A 22,375-nucleotide genomic window follows, 5' to 3' on the forward strand; every position below is an offset into this window, starting at 1 on the left:
TTTTTTTAACTACTCAAACATAAGGAATTTTGTTATCCTCATACCTAATTTTTCTGTAAATGAAACATTTAGCCAATGGTGAGATAAAGGAGAACTACTTTTGGTCATAGGAACCAACAGCAACTACAATTCTAAAAACTTACTATGTTGCCCCCACCACAAACACTTTTCATTCAATTAGTATATTTACTAATAAGTGTCTGCAATACACCAAGTGATATATTAGCTACACTAATATGAACCACAGTATATTCGCCTGGAAACACACACAAATACAAACATACACTTACTCACCGATCACCATTGTTACAAAACTGAATACTATCAACTTTATCCTAAACGAGTGGGGGAAAAAACAAACACAAAAGTGATCATCTACATAGTTTGTAAACAAACAAAAAAGCACTCAGTTTTAGAGCTAGAAGCACATTTGGTTTAAAGCAAGAGATCTGTACTTGTGCTGCTTAGCTCTGTCATTTGAACCTGTATTGTATGTTTAAGTGCAAAGAATCTATGAATCTAACAAGACTACTAAGATATAGCTCTTGTCTCAAAGACATATGCAGTAAAAAAAGACTTGCTTCTAAAATTAAAGCTGAATTTACAATTATATCTGTATAAAAACTTATACATGTGGAAAGTGATCAAAATAAAGGTTTAAGCAGCTAAAAACAAGGTATATTCACTCTGATGATTAAGTGCAAAAATTTTTTTTTCTTTAAAAGTGATTTTAAACTGTGTTAATGAAATAACCTCACAGAACTTCCTATAGAAGAAAATATGACCTGACCATTGACCAGCAGTCCAGAATACTGTGTTATCTATATTACACATTAATAGCATTCTCATTCCATGAGTGTGGTTAAGATTAATAGGCCCACTTGAACCTAACCCATGCACATCAACAGTCATAATCCAGATTTTAGATATAAAGCTGAAACAACCACTGCAAAGTGTTAGTAAGCACTGTCAACACGGTGAGTTGTCAATGTCCTTCACCTTTAAGGGCAATTCCTCCTACTTTATGTAAAAATTAGAGTCAATAAAAATTTCCATTAGCAATATTTAACAATGTACCAACAGGAATATTATTAACAATTCATCTACAGAATTTTAAAACATGAATACTTACAGTGTGGCTCTCAAGTTCTGCTATTTTTTCAGGTGCTTCAAAACCCAAAAAATACATTCTGATTACATGATCAGTACTACCTGTGGCTAAAAACATACCACCTGAAATAAAAATGTTAAGGTTTAAAAATCAGTTTATAACAAATATTTGAACAAACCAAATTTCTATATTAAATTAAGCAAGATTTCTTATTCCAAAACTAAGTTTATCTCAACAGATCCATCTTCTAACTCACTACATAAAAACCATTTTAAAATTAATAAAATGCAGTATGATGTGATTTATACTAAGAAATATATATTTGGTCTTCATCCTCATTTCTAGCACAGAGCTCCTAAAAACCTTTGGAATTTCTTAAGTGGTAAGAGCAATAAAGGAATCTTGATATTCTTAAAGCCATTTCAACCACACCAGAGTTTACACAAACAAGGTACCTTTCGAAAGGCACCTAAATATGGGGGTACTGATTGCCAGGGGAACCAATCATGTGATTAGAGGTTTGGAACTTTCAGTCCAACCTGGGGTGACAGGAAGGAGGAGAGAGTTGGATCATAATGAAATCAATCATGCCTATGTAACAAAGCCTTCATATAAACCCAAAAGGATGGGATTCGGAGAGCTTCCTGGTTGGTGAACAAGTGGAGATTAGGGGACAGTGGCATGCCCACAGAGTGTCCCCTCCTACATACTTTATCCTATGCATATCTTTTATTCAGCTGTTCCCAAATTACATCCTTTTATAATTAACTGGAAATCTAGTAAGTAAAATGTCTGAGTTCTGTGAGGTGTTCTAGCCAATTAATTGACCCCAAAGAGGGGGTTGTGGTAACCTCCAATCTGTAGCCGGTTGGTCAGCACAGGTGACAACCTAGTCTGAAGTTTGCAGGAGGAGGGGACTCTCGTAAGACTGAGCCCTTAACCTGTGATATCTCACCCTACTCTCTAGATACATAGTGTCGGAACTGATTTGAACTGTAGGAAACTCAGATCGTGTCAGAAAATTGTTTGACAGTGTTAAAAAGAAAAAAAAAAAGAACACACATTGGATGAGGCATTAATAATAAGAAAAATAGTTAATTCAATCTGGAAATATTTACTCTCTCCCTCTGCTTTATTACTTGTGGCAATGACTTCAAGTGCCACTGCTCTAAAAATGCTTCACAAAACGGACTCTGCTTTCTAAACAAGTTTACATACCGGAACTTAGCTAAGGAATATAAAGTTCACTTGCTGAAGTTTTCAGACTTTTACGGGGGAAAAAATCTTTGACCTTTAAAAAGAAAGGTTACCACATAAGTTCACTGTGTAAGAAAAGAAAATGGGAAATAATTTCACCAAGATGTGTGGAAAACAAATTTAAACTATCAAAAATATACAGGTTAGCCTATTAAAAGAAAATCACAGTTTGGGCACCTGGCACACTACTCATGTGGACACACCTTAAGCCTCCTCTTCTCTTCTATCTGTCTCTCACATCACTGATTCTAATTACCATTGGAAATCAGAGAAAGGCAGAATGGGGGAGTGAAAGAAGAAAAAGGCTAATTAAATGAAGATCATAGATTAAACCTAATGAAATGAACATAAGTCATTTACCATGTATCTGATAAAAGTTCGTAGCAATAATGTGGCCACTCAATAAAATGCTAAATTGAAACTAAGAAAAAAAATTACTAAAGTTATCTTACCAACACTAAAAGAAGAACAAAGCATTTGAACACCTGGTCTAGGCTTTTCAGTGAACTTCAGGGGACGCGGGCTTCAAAAGAAGATGTTTTAAAATACATTAGTTTAACACATTAACACAATTTAAATTATTGGTTTTAATCTAGTATATTTAAATATTATAATCATTTCTATAGTACATCATAGTACACCAAATATTTCTACATATGCTATTATAGCTGGATAGATTTTAGAAGACTGTTCAAACCCCACCTTCATACCGATCCTACTACATAGAAGGAGCAGGCCTACCAACCCGTGTTCTGTAACTGAGGGGACTAAAGCTCAGAGAGTGTTAAGTGAACCCATCATCAAGGCTACAGAGCAGGCTCTAAAACCACCAGGCTATACCACCAGCCCACAGAAATAGAATGCAAGCCACATGTATACCTTTAAACTTTTTAGTAGCCACATTAAAAATAAAAAGAAATAAAATTAGTTTTATTTCATTTAATCCAATTTATCAAAAAGGTCACATCAACATTAATAAAATTTTCAGGGCTGGCCCTGCAGCCAAGTGGTTAAGTTCACGTATTCTGCTGCGGCAGCCCAGGGTTTCGCTGGTTCAGATCCTGGGCGCAGACATGGCACCACTCGTCAGGCCATGCTGAGGCGGTGTCCCACGTGCCACAACTAGAAGGACCCACAACTAAAATACACTACTATGTACTGGGGGTATTTGGGGAGAAAAGGCAGAAAGAAAAGGAAAAAGAAGAAGACGATTGGCAACATTTGTTAGCTCAGGCGCCAATCTTTAAAAAAAAAGAAATGTAATAAAATTTTAATGAGAACTTTAGATCCTTTCTTTCATATTAAATCTTTGAAATCTTCCAGAGTGTACCAGACACTTATAATACATCTCAATTTGAACAAAGTTTCCATCAACAATACGTGACCTGTATTCAGATTTTAAAAAGATTCACATAAGTTGTTTGAAATATGCTCAAAAGTTAATAACTTTTAAAAGTTACTAACTGACTCAAGTATCAGTTTTTAAATGTAAATTCACAATTCAGTTGACCAATTGCACTAGCTACCTCTAAAGTGCCCAAGAGGCACATGCAGCTAGTCAACAGCACAGGTCTGTAATCCAGGTCTTCTGATTCTTAATGATCCTGCCTAAATTTCTGACTATGTTATCTAATTATACATTTCTAACATTTTTCAAAATGTTTCACATACATACTCTCTCACTTTTTCTTCACAAAAATGTGTCCACTCAGATAGAATAGCTATGCTTCTTTTACACATCCAACCATCTAAACAGTAAACTGCAAACAGTAAATAGTCAATATAGCACATATGCTATATATAATAAAAATTAAGTTCAAAAGTAAAAAGGCAACCACAATACATAATGTAGCAATCAGACTTCATTTCATTAGACTAAATCGTTAACAACATTAAAAAAGAAAACTTATTACACAATTCAAGTCACTTACCTGAATTTCAGGGATTCTAAATCCCACTGCCAAAAGCAAACTGTCCCATCAGCACCAGTAGAAACCATGTATCTTTGAGAGCCCTTGGCCATTGGGCTAAACTAAGAAGCAGTAAAATATACAAATCAGTTTCTTAAACTTCTACTAAAGTTACAGGTTAATTTTCAATGTTAACTTCAATTGACACTTGAAGAAAAACATGAGAAATCCAAAATACAGGTGATACTATTGTAGTGAAAAATTATAACCTATAAAAAAAAGGAAAGGGCTGGCCCCGTGGCCGAGTGGTTAAGTTGGCGCGCTCCGCTGCAGGCGGCCCAGTGTTTCGTTGGTTCAAATCCTGGGCACGGACATGGCACTGCTCATCAAACCACGCTGAGGCAGCATCCCACATGCCACAACTAGAAGGACCCACAACGAAGAATATACAACTACGTACCGGGGGGCTTTGGGGAGAAAAAGGAAAAAATAAAATCTTAAAAAAAAGGAAAGTCTATCGCTGTTAGGGAGTTGTAACGTGATTGATCTCAATAAAAGATTATTTTCAAAATTAACAAAAATTACCAGAAAAACTTTTACAAAGATAAAGTGAAGATCCAGTCCTATCAATATGAAAGCATATCACAGTCTTGATAATTAAAAGTATGGAGTCCAGTACGTACATTGACAGAATGACCAACAGAAAAAATAGGACATCCAAAATGGACCCTAATACAAGATTTAAGTAAGATAAAAGTGTCATCTCAAATCAGTTGGGGAAACAATGGATCACTGCATACTGCAACAATCCAGGAAACTTTTGACTGTACACCAGGATAAATTCCAAGTGGATCAACAATTTAAATATTTTTTTTAAAAATCAGGGGCCGGTCCAGCAGCGCAGCGGTTAAGTTCGCACATTCCGCTTTGGTAGCCCGGGGTTCGCTGGTGTGGATCCCGGTGTAGACAGGGCACCCCTTTGCACACTATGCCATGGCAGGCATCCCACACATAAAGTAGAGGAAGATGGGCACAGATGTGAGCTCGGGGCCAGTCTTTCTCAGTAAAAAGAGGAGGACTGGCAGCAAATGTTGGCTCAGGGCTAATCTTCCTCAAAAAAAAACCCCAACAAAATCATTAAAATATTATTAAAAAACACAAGAATTACATTGTAACTTCAGAATAGGGCTGACATTTGTGTTTAATAAAGTACCAACTGTGCTATACAAACAAGCTAGAGAGGAGATCAATTTGGTCCAGAGACATTCAAGAAAGCTTAAAAGATGGAGAAGAAAATACAAAGAACACAAGAAAAACTAGGTAAAGGAATATGAACAAATATAAAAGTGAGAGAGAATACGGGATTTGACAACCACAAAAAGATCTATATGACTCAAGTGTTCATTTTTGGAAGTGGTGGCCAAATGGGTTAAATGGGTAGAGAATCTGTACCCGATAGCACCAAGTTAAGACTATTGTAGTTCACAAGAAAAACACTAAGGCAAGCCAAAGATTTCTCTGACAGCAGTCCACAATCCTGATTGAAAGGAAGAGATAAGATGTAACAAAGAGCCAAAATCAATCCAATTAATCTAAGAACCTTAACTGGAAGGCAGTACCCTCATCCTTCCCCCTAAAACGGGGAGGAAAGCCAGAAGAATGAAGCAACACAGCTTGCTGACTCATGAGACATTCTAGACAGAGGAGCTTACTAGCAAATGAAGCCCAGTACTGCCATTACAGAAGAGGAAGAGTTAGGAAGAAGTGATTTTTTGTTAGACATAAATGCTTATTTAGTTCATCATTAAAACATCCCAGAGAGATAGCTTATTATCCGTTTCGTGGTTTTTCCCAAGGTTATACACTTTGTAAGGGAGGTAGGATGTGAACCTATGCCATCTTCGAAAAAGCTTCTTCCAAGCTCCACCTCCTCAAGTGTACAAATAAAGGGTTTTTAAAATGTTGAAAGTGATTATTTACATCTAAGTAGATATATTCCAGAATATGGACTAAAACTGAGTTTTGGAGAATATTCCATTAAAAGTAATAACAAGTTATATTAATAATTGTATAGTCTTGTCAATTAAAATTAAAGCATCATGGTAAAATTTGAATCTTGCATACACAGAGTACTTTAGAAATCCTAAACCTCAACACCTACGGAAGGACAATTTTACTTTCAGTCATCTGAGTTATAACTCAATCAACTCCCCGGATATACAAGGGGTTTGCTGCTCTCTATTTTTTCTCACTGGTATCTTCGGCTATCCCTGGGTTGACACCATACTATTTTCTCTCTAACACCTTTAAAGCATTTTTAAATACCCAGCATGGCAAAAAGTTGTGGGTTTCACGTTTGGGGGGTTTTTTGGCTGTGTGTGCTTATTTTTCTCTTCTAAATGAACTTGACGGCATACTAAGTTTCACCAAAACAAAGCAAATGGGATTTCAAAAGTAAGTACACTGACTTGATACCATAATTTGGAAAAATCTGACATCTTTGCAACACTGAGTCTTCTGATTCAGGGCACAGTAGACATTTGCACTTATTTAGACCGTTCCCTCCCCCCTCACCCAAGGTTCTGTCATTATTTTTAAGACCTTTCTTCATACAGACTTTCCCCATTTCCTGGTAAGTTTATTCCTACATGCTTGAAGGCTTTTGTTGCTATCATAAATTAAGTTATTTTTCCAATATATTTGCTAATTGGTTATTTGATAGTTTATAGGCAAGTTTTGATTTTAGGACGTGGGTCCTATATCTGTCCATTTTACTAAGCTCTCAGGAGTCCTAATAGGTTTTAACAGAATTCACCTGTGAATCCTCTGAGCTTGGAGTTTTCTTGAGGTTTTTTTTTTTTTTTTTCTGCCTGACAGGCATTTTTCAACCCTTGAAGCCTCCCTTTTACTGTTCCTACGTACCAACATTTCCTCAAATGCAGTATCACTGACATACAGTATGTTTTATTAATCACCCTCAAAGCTACTCATCAATGACTATAATATGCATTTCTGGATATTAAAAATAATGAGTCTCATTTTTCTAAGATGGGTTAGATGAATCAGGCATAAAGGAAACAGAACTATAATTTACCAAAGTCCCTTTTGGCTTTATGATTCTGTACCACAATCTCACATGTCTACTTTCAAAGCCAAAATGATTGTCTTGAAATCTACACATTCTGAGTAACTATCTAATATATAACATATGCCTAGGAGCATAATAACTTCTACTTTCACAACTTGTTCAGTGACAAAATAAGGAGTCCTTAATGCATGCTGATCCTCTATTTCGCTATTAAAGAATGCATTATTCAAGAGTAGTTAACTGTCTCATGAACTGTTAAAATGCAAATCCTTTCCATGTGCTCACATGTGCATTCCAGACAGAGCTATTAGAGAGAGTGAGACGGGGGGGGGCGGGGGGGAGAATGTGTGTGCATGGTAAAATCCACACAACATAAAATTCACCATGTTAACCACTTTAAAATGTACAATTCAGTGGCATTTAGTACATTCACAAGGCTGTGCAGCCATTCTGACTATCTGGTCCCAAAACTATTATTTTGTAAGATAAATTGTAACCTATTCAAGGCATGTTCAATTGATTCTCTTGGGTTTTTTAAGCAGGCAACCAAACTGAAAATAAGAATTTTGTCTCTTCCTTTCCAATAATTATACATTTTTGTCCTTTCTTGCCTGGTAGTACTCGCTAATGTTGAACAGATGCAGTAATAGTATATAGTTCACTTTCCCAAACATTTAATTTTGCAATATTTCAGTCTGCATACAAGTTGCCAGAAGAGTACAATGAACACTCATTTATTGGTCAGCAAGATTCACTAATCATTAACACTTTGCCGTACTTGCCTCATGCTATAGATGGATAGACATGAACCATCTGAATCTGGACTGCAGACACCATGCTTCAGCCCTACAATACTCAGCATCTCTCTCTAAGAACAGACATTCTCCTAGATAACTATAATACACTAATCAGCACTCAAGAAATTTATTATCAGTACAATACTATTACGTAATATAAAATTCATATTGAAATTTCCCCCAACTTCTCAAATGTGCTTTATAAGTTTTTTCCTCTCTGCAAGCCAGGACTGAAACCAAGGCTCACACATTACATTTACATTTGTCACATTTTCTTAGTTTCCTTATAAACCAATTCTACCACCTTTTTCTGCCTTTCTTGAAACTAAACTTTTAAAAGATACAGATTTATTTCACAGATTGCTTCAAATTTGGATTTGTCTGACCACTTCATGATGAGATTCAGGTTAAACATTTTTGACAGAAATACTAATAAGTAGAGAAATAATTTTAACTACAGAACAATGCATTTTATACTTACAGGCCTATTCATATTTTCTTTCTTTGTGCCAGTCTTAGTAAGTGTTTTTCTGAGTATTTACCTGTTTCATCTAAATTTTCTAATTTCCTCTATAAAGTTTTAAAATATCCTTTTTTTTTTTTTTGAGGAAGATTAGCCCTGAGCTAACATCTGCCGCCAATCCCCCTCCTTTCGCTGAGGAAGGCTGGCCCTGAGCTAACATCCGCGCCCATCCTCCTCTACTTTATATGTGGGACACCTGCCACAGCATGGCTTAACAAGCAGTGCCATGTCTGCGCCCAGGATCCAAACCAGTGAACCCCAGGCCGCCGAAGCGGAACGTGCGCAGTTAACCACTGCGCCACCGGGCCAGCCCCCCAAAAATACCCTCTTTTCAAAGTCTGAAGGGTTTATAGTGGTGCCCCTTTTTCAGATTTGATAATGGTTATTTGTGACATTTCCTTTTTGTTCTTTGATTAATCTCAGTCATATACCAACATTTTCAGTCTTTCAAAGAACTTTTGCCTTTGCTGATCCTCTCTACTGCTATGCTTATTTTTTCTATCCTTAATTTCTGTACTTCCTAACTTCCTCCTTCTCTGTTGTTTCTTGTTATTTTTCTAACTTCCTAAGAAATATATTTGATCACTGAATTTCAGTCTTTCTTTTTTAATATATGCAATGAGGGCTACAAATTCCCCTTTCAGTACAGCTTCAGCTGTGTATTAATTATACTACTGTGTAACAAATTATCCCAAAATTTAGCTACAAAAACAGTAAACACTCATCATCTCAGTCTCCAAGGGTTAAGAATTCAGAAACAGCTTAGGTGGGTGGTTCTGGCTCAGGGTCTCAGGAGGTTGCAGTCAAAATCAGGTTGGGCTTAACTGGGGATGGAGGACCTGCTTCCAAAACGGCTGACTCACACACCTATGTTAGAGACTTCAGTTATTTGCTATGAAGACCTTTCCATAGGGCTGCTTGAGTGTCCTATCAACATGAGAGCTGGCTTCCCTTAAGACAAGTGAATCAAGACACTAAGACAGAAGCTTCCATGTGTTCCACTATCTAGCACCGGAAGTCACACTATACCACTTTCCCAACACCCCACAGGTTACACAAGTCAACCCTATTCAACATGGGGACTACCAAGGGGTGTGAGTACCAGGAAGCAAGAATCACTGGGCACCATCTTGGTGGCTGGTTACCAAACTCTATGTCCCACAAGTTATAACATACAATATTTTCATTATTAATCAGTTCAAAATATTTGCTAATTTTTACCGTGATTTCTTCTTTGATGCATGGGTATTTAAAAGTATATTGCTTGGGGCCAGCCCAGTGGCGCAGCAGTTAAGTTCGCACGTTCCACTTCAGCAGCCCAGGGTTCACTGGTTTGGATCCCAGGACCTATGCACCACTTGTCAAGCCATGCTGTGGCAGGTGTCCCACACATAAAATAGAGGAAGATGAGCATAGATGTTAGCTCAGGGCTAGTCTTCCTCAGCAAAAAAAAAAACAAAAAACAAAAAAAAAAAACAAAAAAAAAAGGGGAAGGACTGGCAGCAGACGTTAGCTCAGGGCTAATTTTCCTCAAAAGAAAAAAAGGACATTGCTTAATTTAAAAAGTGAGGATTGGGGCTGGCCCCCTGGCCAAGTGGTTAAGTTCGCACACTCTGCTTCGGTGGCCCAGGGTTTTGCCAGTCTGGATCCTGGGTGCAGACATGGCACCGCTCATCAGGCCATGCTGAGGAGGCATCCCACATGCCACAACCAGAAGGACCCACAACTAAAAATATACAACTATGTACGAGGGGGTTTTGGGGAGAAAAAGGAAAAATAAAATCTTTAAAAAATAAGAAAAAATAAAAAAATAAAAAGTGAGGACTGTTCTATTAATTCTGTTAGTAATTTCTGGCTTAAATGCACTATTGTCACAGAATATACTTAGGATTACCTCAGTATTTTCAAATCTGTTGAGAACTTGCTTTCAGGTTTGAAATGTTGACAATATTTACATAATAGACATCCCACTTATGACTGAAAAGAAACGATGCAAATATTATACGCAATGTTCTAATGTATCATCCAGGTCAAGTTTATTATTTATATTGTTCAAACCTACATTCTTAATGATATAGTTTGTTCTTTTACAGTTACTGAGAGACACAGAGGTGTGCTAATCTCCCATTACGATTACAGAGGTCTATTTTTCCTCATAGGTTCTATTTTTGCTTTATGTATCCTGAGTCTGTGTTACTGAACAGATAAAAATTTAGAACTCGTCTTCCTGTCTAACGAAACCTTTTATCATTATAAATTGTCCCTCTTTATCTCTAAAAATATTATTTGCCTTAAAGCCTATTTAATATTACTATACCAGCACTAGTCTGCTTATGGTTACATGTTTGCCAGATTTTTTCTATCCTTTACTCTCAGCCTCCCTATACACTTATACTGAAGGAGGGGCTTTGTTTAGTAATTATGTCCAAATTCTTTGTCTCTCATTTGGACCATTCGATGCATTTCCAAATAATATGATTATACTGCCTTTTAATGACTCCTACTATCATCTTAGGACTTTCCCACATTTCTTTTTCTCTCCTTGCCTTTTCAATTTTTTTCACTTTTCCGTATGTCCCCCTCCATTAGCTTGGTAATTATGCATTCTCTTGCTAGTCTTTTAGCTGTTCTTTTAGAGATTACAAAATGTATCTTCGTCTTATTAAAAGTCTAATGTAAATTTATATTTTTCAGTTCTTGAATAATGCAAAGATCTTAGAATAAAGTTACCTCCTCCTGATATACAAGCTATTATCACTATTTGTTATTTTAATTCCATATATATTTTAAAACTCCTAAGATACTAAACCTGTATATAGTCAATGTTTATTTCCAATTATCCACATACTTCTTTTTAATTCTTGCATCTCCAAATCCGGGATCCCATCCGTTCTCTGCCTCAAAAATGCTATTTAGAATTCTCCTTAGTGCTGATCCATGGGTAAAAAATTCTCACTTTGTCTGAAAATGTGTTTACTGCACTTCAACGATATTTTGAACAGGTTCAGAATTCTTGACTGGCAGTTGTTTTCTATTATCACTGTAAAAAGATTACTCCTTTGTCTATCAAGTTCCATTACTTCTACTGAAAAGCCAGCTGTCAGTCTTAGGGCTTCTTTATTTTTCCCTCTGGCTACTTGAAGATTTCTCCTTATCTTCGGTTTTAAGTTTTATTGTGATGTTCAGCAGTTGTAGTTTTCTGTATACTTATTCTGCTCAGGGTCCTTATTGTTTCTTCAATCTGTGGCTTTATTTCTTCAGTGAATTTTGCAAAATTCTCAGCTATTATCACTTCAAGTCTAGCTTTTGCTTCATTCTCTTCTCTTCTTCAGGAATTCCAATTACACGCATGGCATATATGTATGTATACTCATGTGCTATCTTTCCAGTATATCCTAACTATCTCTTAAAACTCTTTTCTGTATAATCCAACCTTTATCCCTCTGTGCTTCAATCTATTTTCTTCTGACGTCACTTTATTAATTTTCTCTGACTTCTCCAGTGGTATCTAATCTGCTGTTAAAACCATGGGCTGAATTCTAAATTCTATTTCAATTTTAGAATTTCCTTTTTACTAACTTTCAGTTCTCTGTTGCAATTTTTTCCATTTCTTTTAATTAGCTGAACTTATGTGTAGATAACTCCCAAGATATATCCTCCCTAACCGTAAAAGTCTGTCAAAAGTTCTGCTAAGCTTCTCAGCCACCTCTTATGTGGAACTGACAAATGCCTTCAAAACTCAAGGCTCCTATCTCTGGACCTTCCTCATCTACTGTATCTTGGCTCCACAATTCCTCATTATATTAGTACCTCAGGTATTTTTCACCTTTGTCCAGCTTTTATAGTTGTTGTTAAAAAGGTTAGTCCAAGCCAGCTACTCATTATGTCTTTCATTCCTGAGGAATGTTCACTTGCTACTCTTTTATTTAAACAAAAGGTTCTACTTCTGGTTGAACCTGGCTATGTCTAATACTAACATTCTTAAGAAAGTAAGTATTAAGCGACATTATATAATGCTACCCTTGAGAAAGGTATATTCTAAAATATTGACAGTGATTATTTCTAGAGGGTAAGATTATGGAGGTTTTTTAATTTTCTTATTTGCTATTAACTACTGTATAATTTTTCTGCAAATACTACTACTTGTACTTTTTTTATGAATTAAAAAAACCTTTACTAAAATTAAAAATGGTTTCTATATGCCAGTAACAAGGTAAAGAACAGGAAACAGAATAATTAAAATCATGCATTTGTTTGACTTTGAAATTCAAAGCAACCACTAACAAAGCACAGATGTACCTTCTGATGTATAAAAACTTACTACCACCCAAATAGATTTTTCAGATATATTTAGTAAATGGTAATCACGTGTAGGCTCCCATTACCTAAAAGAATGGGTTTCAGGGAAGACCAGAGCTCCACTTGCATGCTGAAGAACTCCCGAATGGTTTAAAGACAGACACCCTCACAAAGTATAAGTTTTCTTATTTGCTGCTATATCTGTAAGTTTATTATCAAATAAAATGTCAACTGTGGAACACAGCTCGGATGTGAATTAATTTCAAACTATGAAACCTTCCAGAGAACAACATACTCTTTGCCTAAAAACAAACAAGGAAACCAAAAATCTTGCTTAACTTTCAAAATAAAAGACAATCCCAACTATAACTGTCTTCCTTCAAAAATAAGTCTGCAAACTCTATTCTTCAAGAATACTGACGAGAAGAGTTGAAAAAAGCCACTTTTATCACAGAACTTCATACCAAATCTATTTAGAGACCATTTCACATACACCCTGCGTAAATTCACTTAAGAAAATGGAACCACTCTCACAGTTTTAACCAAACTCAAATTGGAGGCACCACTGTGTCTTAAAAAGCTTTACAAATCATTATCTCCTAACAAAAGGTGATTTTCAAAAAACTGCCTGACTGGCACCATTTTCAGTCCTTAATAAACTAATGGATCTAAGGCAGTGATCATCAGTGCCTACTACCGAGAGACCACCAGACATTTTACGCCGGGAAGAGCATACACCTCAAGGTAATCAAGCCTCTAGATCAGTGACCTCGAAATTGTGGTCCCTGGAGCAGCAGCAGCAGAACCTGGGAAACTTGTTCTAAACGCAAATTCTCAGGGCCCACCTCCACCATTCTGAATCGGAACCTTTGGCTGCAGGGCCTAGCAACCTGTGCTTTAAACAAGGCCTCAAAGTGATTCTCGTGCACATTAAATACAAATAGCACTCTGGATCCAATAACCAATTTACAGGAAACGCGGAGGAACATGTTAATCTACTCCACAAAGACGGAAATGGTAACATCCAAACTGTCGGAACTCCACAGATAAACAACTCAATTCCTTCCAAAAACAAACTTCAAGGTGATTTTTTTTTTAAATTGGGCAAAGGGGTGCAATTTGTTTTAAGCTTCTTTTAATCTAGAGCAACCAAGTGTAAGGTGTAGATTTTGTCTGTTTCCTAATTCAAACAACCTAAATAAAATAATGCTATTTATGAGACAATTAGAAATTTGAACATCAAGAAGTATAACATCACATTTTGATGTTTTTTTTAAAAAAAGAATCCTTATCTTTTAAAAAGACATACTATATGAAATCTATGATTTGCTTTAGGTACAAGGTGAAGTGGTTGAGGAAGAACTGGCCACGGGTTGATGGTCACACAAGGGTTTATTATATACTATTCTGTTCACTTCGTATATGTTCAAAATTATCCTCCACAATAAAGTGAAAAAAATTTTTTAATATATTTCAGGAAATTTAATCAACTTACCAAAATCCACAAGTTTTAAAGTAGAAAAATTGTTAGCCTATCACCAGTTTGTAACTGACACTCATTCAGTTCGGCCATAAACTTAAAGGAAGTAATAAGACTTCCACCAAGACTTCATATAAAGCTCTAACTGCATTCGACATTTATTACGGCACCCTTCCAAGGTTCATGGAATTATGATTAATTATATTTTCTCTTGATTATTAAATTTAAAATACATCATATAGTTACTAAGCATCTTACTATTTCTCATCTCCAAAGAGAAAAGCGTTTTAAAGGAAAATGAGATAATACACAAACATGCACACTAAAGCTAGTTTACCTGTAAAGATGTAATGGATCCCGTGTGCCCTTGGAGCACAGCAACTGGGGCACAAGTTCTCAAGCACCACACTCTAATTATTTTATCACAGCTCCCTGCAGCAATCATTGTATTTTCATAGTTTACTGCCATATCTGAAATTTCTGCAGAATGACCTCTTAATGTAGACAATAAGCGACCATTGTGTGTTGACCAAATCTTCACCAAACAATCATCTGAACCCTAAAAAAAGAAATACACCCAAAAATAAACGTTAATTCAGCAACTCTTCTATATCATTTAAAAGAATACTATTTACATGTCACTCAGATTAAGTATCTATAACAATTCCTCTCTTTCCAACCATAGAATACTCTGTAAATCATGAATCTTACGGTCAGAACACTTTTGAAATAATAGCTTTTTTTTGAAATCACATGTCAGATACTGTGAAATTTTCATTTCTATGAATTAGAACACAGTATAAATACTATTTTTCCAAAATTCTCTTCCAAGTCATAGTCCAACTAAAATTCATGGCTCACCTATGTCAATGTGCAATGGTTAAATGTCAGGTTAGTGTACATGAAGCTAAATAATTTATGAGTGTTAAGACAGATATATATCTCACAGGCTAAGAAACAAGAGTAAGTGGTAATCCCAAAACCAGCTACAAAATAACAGGACTAGCACCCTCATTTTAAATAACCAGAGTCTCAAATTTATAGTACCAGTAAGCATCCATCCATTCAGCAAATATATGAGTATTTATTTTGAATCTCACAACTGAAAAATTAAACTTCTTACCCATCCTATTTTTCCCTTAAAACATTAAAATGGTAAATTACCATTTTAGTTTTATAATATATATAGTTTTATAATAATTATAAAATATTTCAGTGTTCAAGTAATCAATCAATTTCCCTGGATCAGTGGCTAATTACTGTGAATATGAATCACCTGTAGAGATCTGGATTTTTGCGGGGATTTTTTTGATTTATTTTTGGTTAATACACATATATAAATTAACCTAATTCAGCAGGTCTAGAATGGACTGGAGAAGAAGTATTAGGCATGCATATTTTTAAGCATCCTTGATGATCATGCCCAAGAAGCACTCCTGTAAACCAACATCTCACAAACCCACACAAAGCCTGACAATCCGCATCTGAATCACCTGGGATACTTAATAAACATGCAAATTCATGGGCCCCACACTGGACCTACTGAGTCAAAACTCCTGAGAATGGGAAACATAGAATCTACATGTTTTGTAAGATTTCTTAAATGATTCTGATGCACGCTGAAGTGCTCCAGATGATATCAAATTGAGTTTAAAATATTAACTCACTGTAAAGATTCTATGTCCTGTCCTATCAAATGCTACACAGTAAACAGCTGACAGATGTCCGAGAATCCTTCTGTGCATTTTTATATGCTGATACATAGTTCCTGGAAATGCTGTGCTAAAAGTGGAACACCCTGTGAGTTGTTTTCCTCGATGTATCTCCACTAGGAAATAAAAACAACGAAAATGGTTAAGGGGGAGTCAATACGTAAAACATTAAGAAAAACTCCGAAACAATTTCTAGAGGATCACAAGATCAATATTTGAGAAATCATGGAACACAAACTTTTTCCCAATTTTATTCCACTATAATCACTAGTACAGACTTCTTATTACAACAAGATTGGTTTTCACTACTTTTTATTACTTTTAGCAATTATTTTGGAAAAACAAATCTGAAAATTGATACTTGTTACTAACGAAACAACAAACACTACTAGTATTTCCTTTTAAATTTTAATATAGCAGTTACAAAGTTGGTCAAGAAATTAAAAGAATGGTTTGGGTATCTAAAAGGCCAACCTCACTTACCAAGACTGGGTGGGGAACCATAATTCACCGGCATTTCAGGAGGTCTTCCTCTATGAAGAGCAGCAAAGGCAGAGCCCTTCCAAACTGTGTGCCTGCAGTCTTTAAAATGAATTTTAGATACACATAAAATCTTGAAAGTTAACCCCAAGAAAGATTTTATAGAATACTTACGTATATTGTAATAAACTGTTTATTCAAAGTTTTACCAACTAATATACTTTAACAGAAAAGCCCTAGAGGTTTATTAGACTATTTTCTGAAGGAAAAAAAAAAATTAAGACATCTCAGATACAACAACAACTAACATTTGAGTAGCACTTTACAATTTACAAAGTGCTTTCAACATACATTATCTCATTGAATCCTCACAACAACCCTGTGAGGTAGGTATTATCGCCAATTTACAAATGAGGTAACTGAGGCTCAAAGGTTCCAGGGACCTTTAAAGAGATCCACTGCAAATGATTACTCAAGATGGACCATAAAACCAGATTTTTAACTCAAGTCTCATTCAATGTCAAGTTAAGTTTTTATTTTTCAATGCAGAATTATACCATACAATACTAGTGATAAAAGCTCTTAATCACAACTGAGCCAACTTTCCAAAATTGGAAATTTTTATAAGGAAAACTTTAATTTCTTTGATTTATATGAAAACCCTTGACTTAACTATTTAAATGTTACTGAGTTTTAAAATTAATTTTGGCCAATATTACCATGACTTCAATCTCCTCTGGAAGTACTGAGGAAATTAAATGGCTTTCCTCTTGTTTTAGGATCATAAATAATCCTTTACACAAGAGCACATACATAGGATCTGTTGAGTCTGAACACTAATTCTTAAGTCCCATCCTTCTTTGACCTACCAGCAAATATACTAAGAAAAATTATCTGCCCCCTCTATAGGAGACAGCAGCAGAACACAGATTATGCTGTGCTACAAATTAGCTTCTTCATAACTTGAAAGAGGAAGGGAAGGAAGGCATCATACTAAACCTCTACTGAGCCTCGGGTGCCCCAAACTAACAGGCATATTATGTTTTACATGAATGAATTCATTACCACTATCATGATCAAAGAGCAGTTACAAGGCATCCTCTCGTGGAACTAGTACAAAACAAACAGAGAAATATGGTCCCTACCCTAGGGCAGCTTGCTGAAGTCTCTTCTAAGGTCTGCCAGTTTTTAAGCAGTGCTCATCACAAAACGACATTGAGCTTGACACAAGTAAAGAAAACAGAGGAAAACAGGCTACCCAGGCAACTACTATAGAACAACCTAAAACAGAATAATTACAAGGTGAATAGGGACACAAAAGAAGGAAGAATATGAACAATTTCCTGATCCAAGCCACAGTGTGGCATGGCCATAGAGCACTAAGAAACAACTAAAGCTGACAAACCAGTCTGGCATGGAACCAAGAGGGAGGCTTGTTCTTTCTCAGTCAAGCTTTATACTGGTGGTACATCTAAGAGGCAGCATCACATCAACAAATCTTATAAATAATCACGAGGGATGAACTTGACGTATGCTCAGGATCAGAAGAGCAAACATTCTTGCCATTAGCAGTTAAGCCACGTTGTATACACAGATCATATCACATACATATACTTAGTCTAAGTGATTTATACCAAGCTAACAGAAAGAGAACAGCAATTTCAAACATTTCACTACCACATAACTTCGCAAAAAAATTAAATTGGTGAAAAAAGAACCATGCAATTGTACATTTTTGGTGCTTGTTTTCAAATAGCTACCAAATTTAGAAAATCACTTCCCCTTATAACAAAGGGCTTTCAGAACCTAAATATCAAATGAAATACTTCTGGCATTTAAAGAGTTTATTAGACACATACAATTACATTCAATGAAGTTATAAAGTGAGCTACAAAATGGAAAATTAAAAACTCACATTGATAAAACCTCAAACACATCTCAATAAATTCAAGCTTTTTACCTTAACATCTATACCTTTATCATTTTTTTAAATGCAGAAGGACCCATTAAACACTTATGTAATAAAATTCAATGTCTACGCTAAATGCAGAGAATTTTATAGTCCACAGCATGGTTTATAGTTACATATCACCTTTCTTCCACAATGCTTACATAACTTCACAATTATAATAATTATTAAGCTAGTAATACAAAGCAGAACACTTCTTCAAATTAAGGTACCTTTTGCTGTACGTAGCAAAGACTGCCTTCCTGCACCAAGTAAAGAAGTGACTCTTGAAATACTGGGTGGAATTTCCTTATCCAACATGGGACCGATGCGCTGGCAGATTTGCAACAGATGATCAGGAGCCACATGCTTATTGGACAAGACCTGATTGGAGAGCAAGTTTTAAAAATAACATTGTTTAAAATAGTATCAAAAATATTAAATACTTGGGGATAAGTCTGACAAAACGTGAAAAACACGTACAATTAAAATTATGAAACACTGCTGAGAGAAATTTAATAAGACCTAAATAAACAGTAAACTGATCTATAGATTCAAAGCCATCTCAATCAAAATCCCAGCAGGCTTTTTTTATAGAAATTGACAATTTTATTCTAAAATTCATAAGCAAATGCAAATGACCTGGAAAAGCCAAAGTAGCTTTGAAAAAGAACAAAGTCAAGAGCTAACAAAACCTAATTTCAGGACCTGTTACATAACGACAACTGATTTTTGACAAAGGTGCAAACGAGAAAAGATGACCTTTTCAACAAATGGTGCCAAAACAACTGGATATCCATTTGCCAAAGGAAAAATAAATTAACTTTGATCCATACATCGCACCATAAACAAAAATTACCTCAATGCAGATCATAGATCTAAATGTATAATCTAAAACCATAAAACTTTTTATAAAAGAAAACACTGGACAAAATTTTCATGACCTGAAGTTAGGCCAAGATTTCTAACATGACAATAAAAGCACAATCCACAAAAGAACAAATGAATAAATTGGACTTGATCAGGGGGCCAGCCCGGTGGCAGAGCAGTTAAGTTCGCACGTTCTGCTTCTCGGTGGCCCAGGGTTCGCCACTTTGGATCAAGGGTGCAGACATGGCACCGCTTGGCACACCATGCTGTGGCAGGCGTCCCACATATAAAGTAGAGGAAGATGGGCATGGATGTTAGCTCAGGGCCAGTCTTCCTCAGCAAAAAGAGGAGGATTGGCAGCAGTTAGCTCAGGGTTGAGCTTCCTCAAAAAACTAAATAAATAAAAATTTAAAAAATTAAAAAAATAAATTGGACTTGATCAAAACTAAGAACTTCTGTTTTTTCAAAACAGAATGAAAAGACAACCCACAGACTGAAAGAAAATACTTGCAAAGTATGTACCTGATAAAGGACTTGTACCCAGAATATATATAAAGAACTCTCAAAACAATAAAAAAAAAAATCTAACTGATTCTGGCCCAGTGGCATAGAGGTTAGGTTCGTGCACTCTGCTTTGGTGGACCAGGGTGTGCAGGTTTGGATCCCAGGCATGGACCTACACATCACTCATCGAACCATGCTAGCAGGCGTCCCACATACAAAATAGAGGAAGACTGGCACAGATGTTAGCTCAGGGCCCATCTTCCTCATCAAAAAAAAGAAAAAATGTAATTTTTAAAAATAGGCAAAAGATTTGAACAGACACTTCACCAAAGAAGATAAACAAATGGCAAACAAACGCATGAAAAGATGATCAACATCATTGGTAACTGGTGAAATACAAATTAAAACCATAATATCACTACACACCTATTAGAACGGTTAAAATTAAAAAGACTGACCAGACCAAAATTGGCAAGAATGTGGAGAAACTGCTGGTGGGGACATACAGCACAACCACTTCAGAAAACAGCCAGGCAATTTCCTTAATACATACATCTACCATATTATCCAGCTATTCTACTCCTAGGTATTTACCCAAGAATGAAAGCCTATGTTCATATAAAGGCTTATTCTGAATGTTCTCAAACAGGTTCCTTTTTAAAAGCTCAAAAGCGGACACAATCCAAATGTCCATTAAAAGATGAATGAATACAGACTAATGTATATCTGCACAGTGGAATACTATTCAGCAATGAAAAGAAACAAACTATTAATAACACAATGACAAGGATGAATCTCAAAATAATTATGCTGCAAGAAGCCAAAAGAAAGAGTACAGCACTGTATGACTGCATTTATATAAAACTCCAGAAAATACAACCTAATATACAGCTACAGAGAGCAGATGAGAAGTTGCTGGAAGCAGGCGGAGAAGCAGGAGGAATCACAAAGGGGAAGAGGAAACTTTGCTCACTCTCTTCATTGTGGTGATGGGTTCATGGGTATGAGACATCCAGATTTATCAACTGGAATACTATCAATATGTGCAGTTTACTGTATGTCAATTATAGCTCAAAAAATAAAACAAAAACGGTAACGTGTAAGTGTCACTCATGAATATGTCCAATGTTACATTATATGAATCTACTTGGCATCAACTTTGATGCTGCATCCCTAGGGTTTCTCAACTGTGATGTTGCCAGCCTTTGAGGAAGGACAAAACATCACTGTACAGGACTAACCCCACTTGCAGGACATATGGTATCCCTGGTTCCCCTCCATTAATGCCAAGTACTCCCCTTGCCACTCTGACACCAACAATGCCCCACACATTTTCAAACTCCTGAGAAACGCTGCTCCAACGAAAATTTAAAACATGGTTCTAGATCTCACTTTTGGTTCTTAATCATGAATTCAAATATAACATAAGCCTGGATTCAGTATAAGGTTTTTGTTTATAAGCCCTGATGACAGAAAAGGATAAACATACTATCTTCAGCTTTTCAACATGACTTACATTTCCCATCATGACAGACATTCCAAGGCAAAGCTCAAAAGATATATCAAAGCTCAGGAGACCTCAAGAGTATTTCTTAAAACTAATTAACACGCTGTGCTTCAAAGTGTCAGTATGTAAAAGGCCAGAAACTACTGTAGCTAATTAGCTCATCACAGGAAGGCTGAGGGAGACAGGAGAACTAGAAGGTAATTCCCATAGAACCAAGAAAATTATATATCTAAAAGCTTGTCAGTAATGCAAATCTGAAAACCAAAAGTCCCACTAACTTAACTGCACTGATCAACCTAAACCATATATATAAAAGGTTTAAATATTTAAGATAAAACGATGTTGGGCAACAGCAACATGGCTTCTGGAAAGTGGAAAATCACTCTTTCCTAATAGTTTTGAGAATTTCACTATTCGGGTGGATAGAGAACTTATAGTTACACTGACTTAAAGTTTTGAGGTTACACAACCAAGCCTAGGTAGAAATGGAGACTTGTTTTTGAAGATCAGATATAAAAGCTATGGATAAAAAAAATTTCTCTAGATAGAAACGGTATGTATAGGAAATTTTAAACAGAATGTTTACCAGTGCTACACATATTTTCTCTCTCAAATGATCTGAAAGAACTTTACAAACATGCAGATTCTAGGGCCCAGCCTGATGGTGCAGCAGTTAAGTGCGCACATTCTGCTTCGGCGGCCCAGGGTTCGCCAGCTGGGATCTCAGGTGCAGACATGGCACCGCTAGGCAAGCCATGCTGTGGCAGGTGTCCCACATATAAAGTGGAGGAAGATGGGCATGGATATTAGCTCAGGGCCAGTCTTCCTCAGCAAAAAGAGGAGGATTGGCAGATGTTAGCTCAGGGCTAATCTTCCTCAAAAAAGAAAA

At 36.0% G+C, this 22,375-nt stretch overlaps 1 protein-coding gene across 1 annotated transcript in view; it reads right to left on the minus strand.

The window, feature by feature from the left end:
• BRWD1 (bromodomain and WD repeat domain containing 1) overlaps positions 1 to 22,375 on the minus strand; it is a 129,143-nt gene that overhangs the window by 86,699 nt on the left and 20,069 nt on the right. The window contains exons 5-12 of the mRNA XM_044751005.2: positions 18,839 to 18,989; positions 16,661 to 16,759; positions 16,133 to 16,293; positions 14,803 to 15,024; positions 4,300 to 4,400; positions 2,821 to 2,891; positions 1,133 to 1,233; positions 295 to 335 (exon numbers count right to left, since the gene is read on the minus strand). Coding sequence (XP_044606940.2) covers positions 295 to 335; positions 1,133 to 1,233; positions 2,821 to 2,891; positions 4,300 to 4,400; positions 14,803 to 15,024; positions 16,133 to 16,293; positions 16,661 to 16,759; positions 18,839 to 18,989 — 947 coding nt within the window. The remainder of the gene's footprint in view (positions 1 to 294; positions 336 to 1,132; positions 1,234 to 2,820; positions 2,892 to 4,299; positions 4,401 to 14,802; positions 15,025 to 16,132; positions 16,294 to 16,660; positions 16,760 to 18,838; positions 18,990 to 22,375) is intronic.

Source organism: Equus asinus, chromosome 18 (assembly GCF_041296235.1).
Source record: "Equus asinus isolate D_3611 breed Donkey chromosome 18, EquAss-T2T_v2, whole genome shotgun sequence".
In the NCBI taxonomy this organism is placed as follows: Eukaryota; Metazoa; Chordata; class Mammalia; order Perissodactyla; family Equidae; genus Equus; species Equus asinus.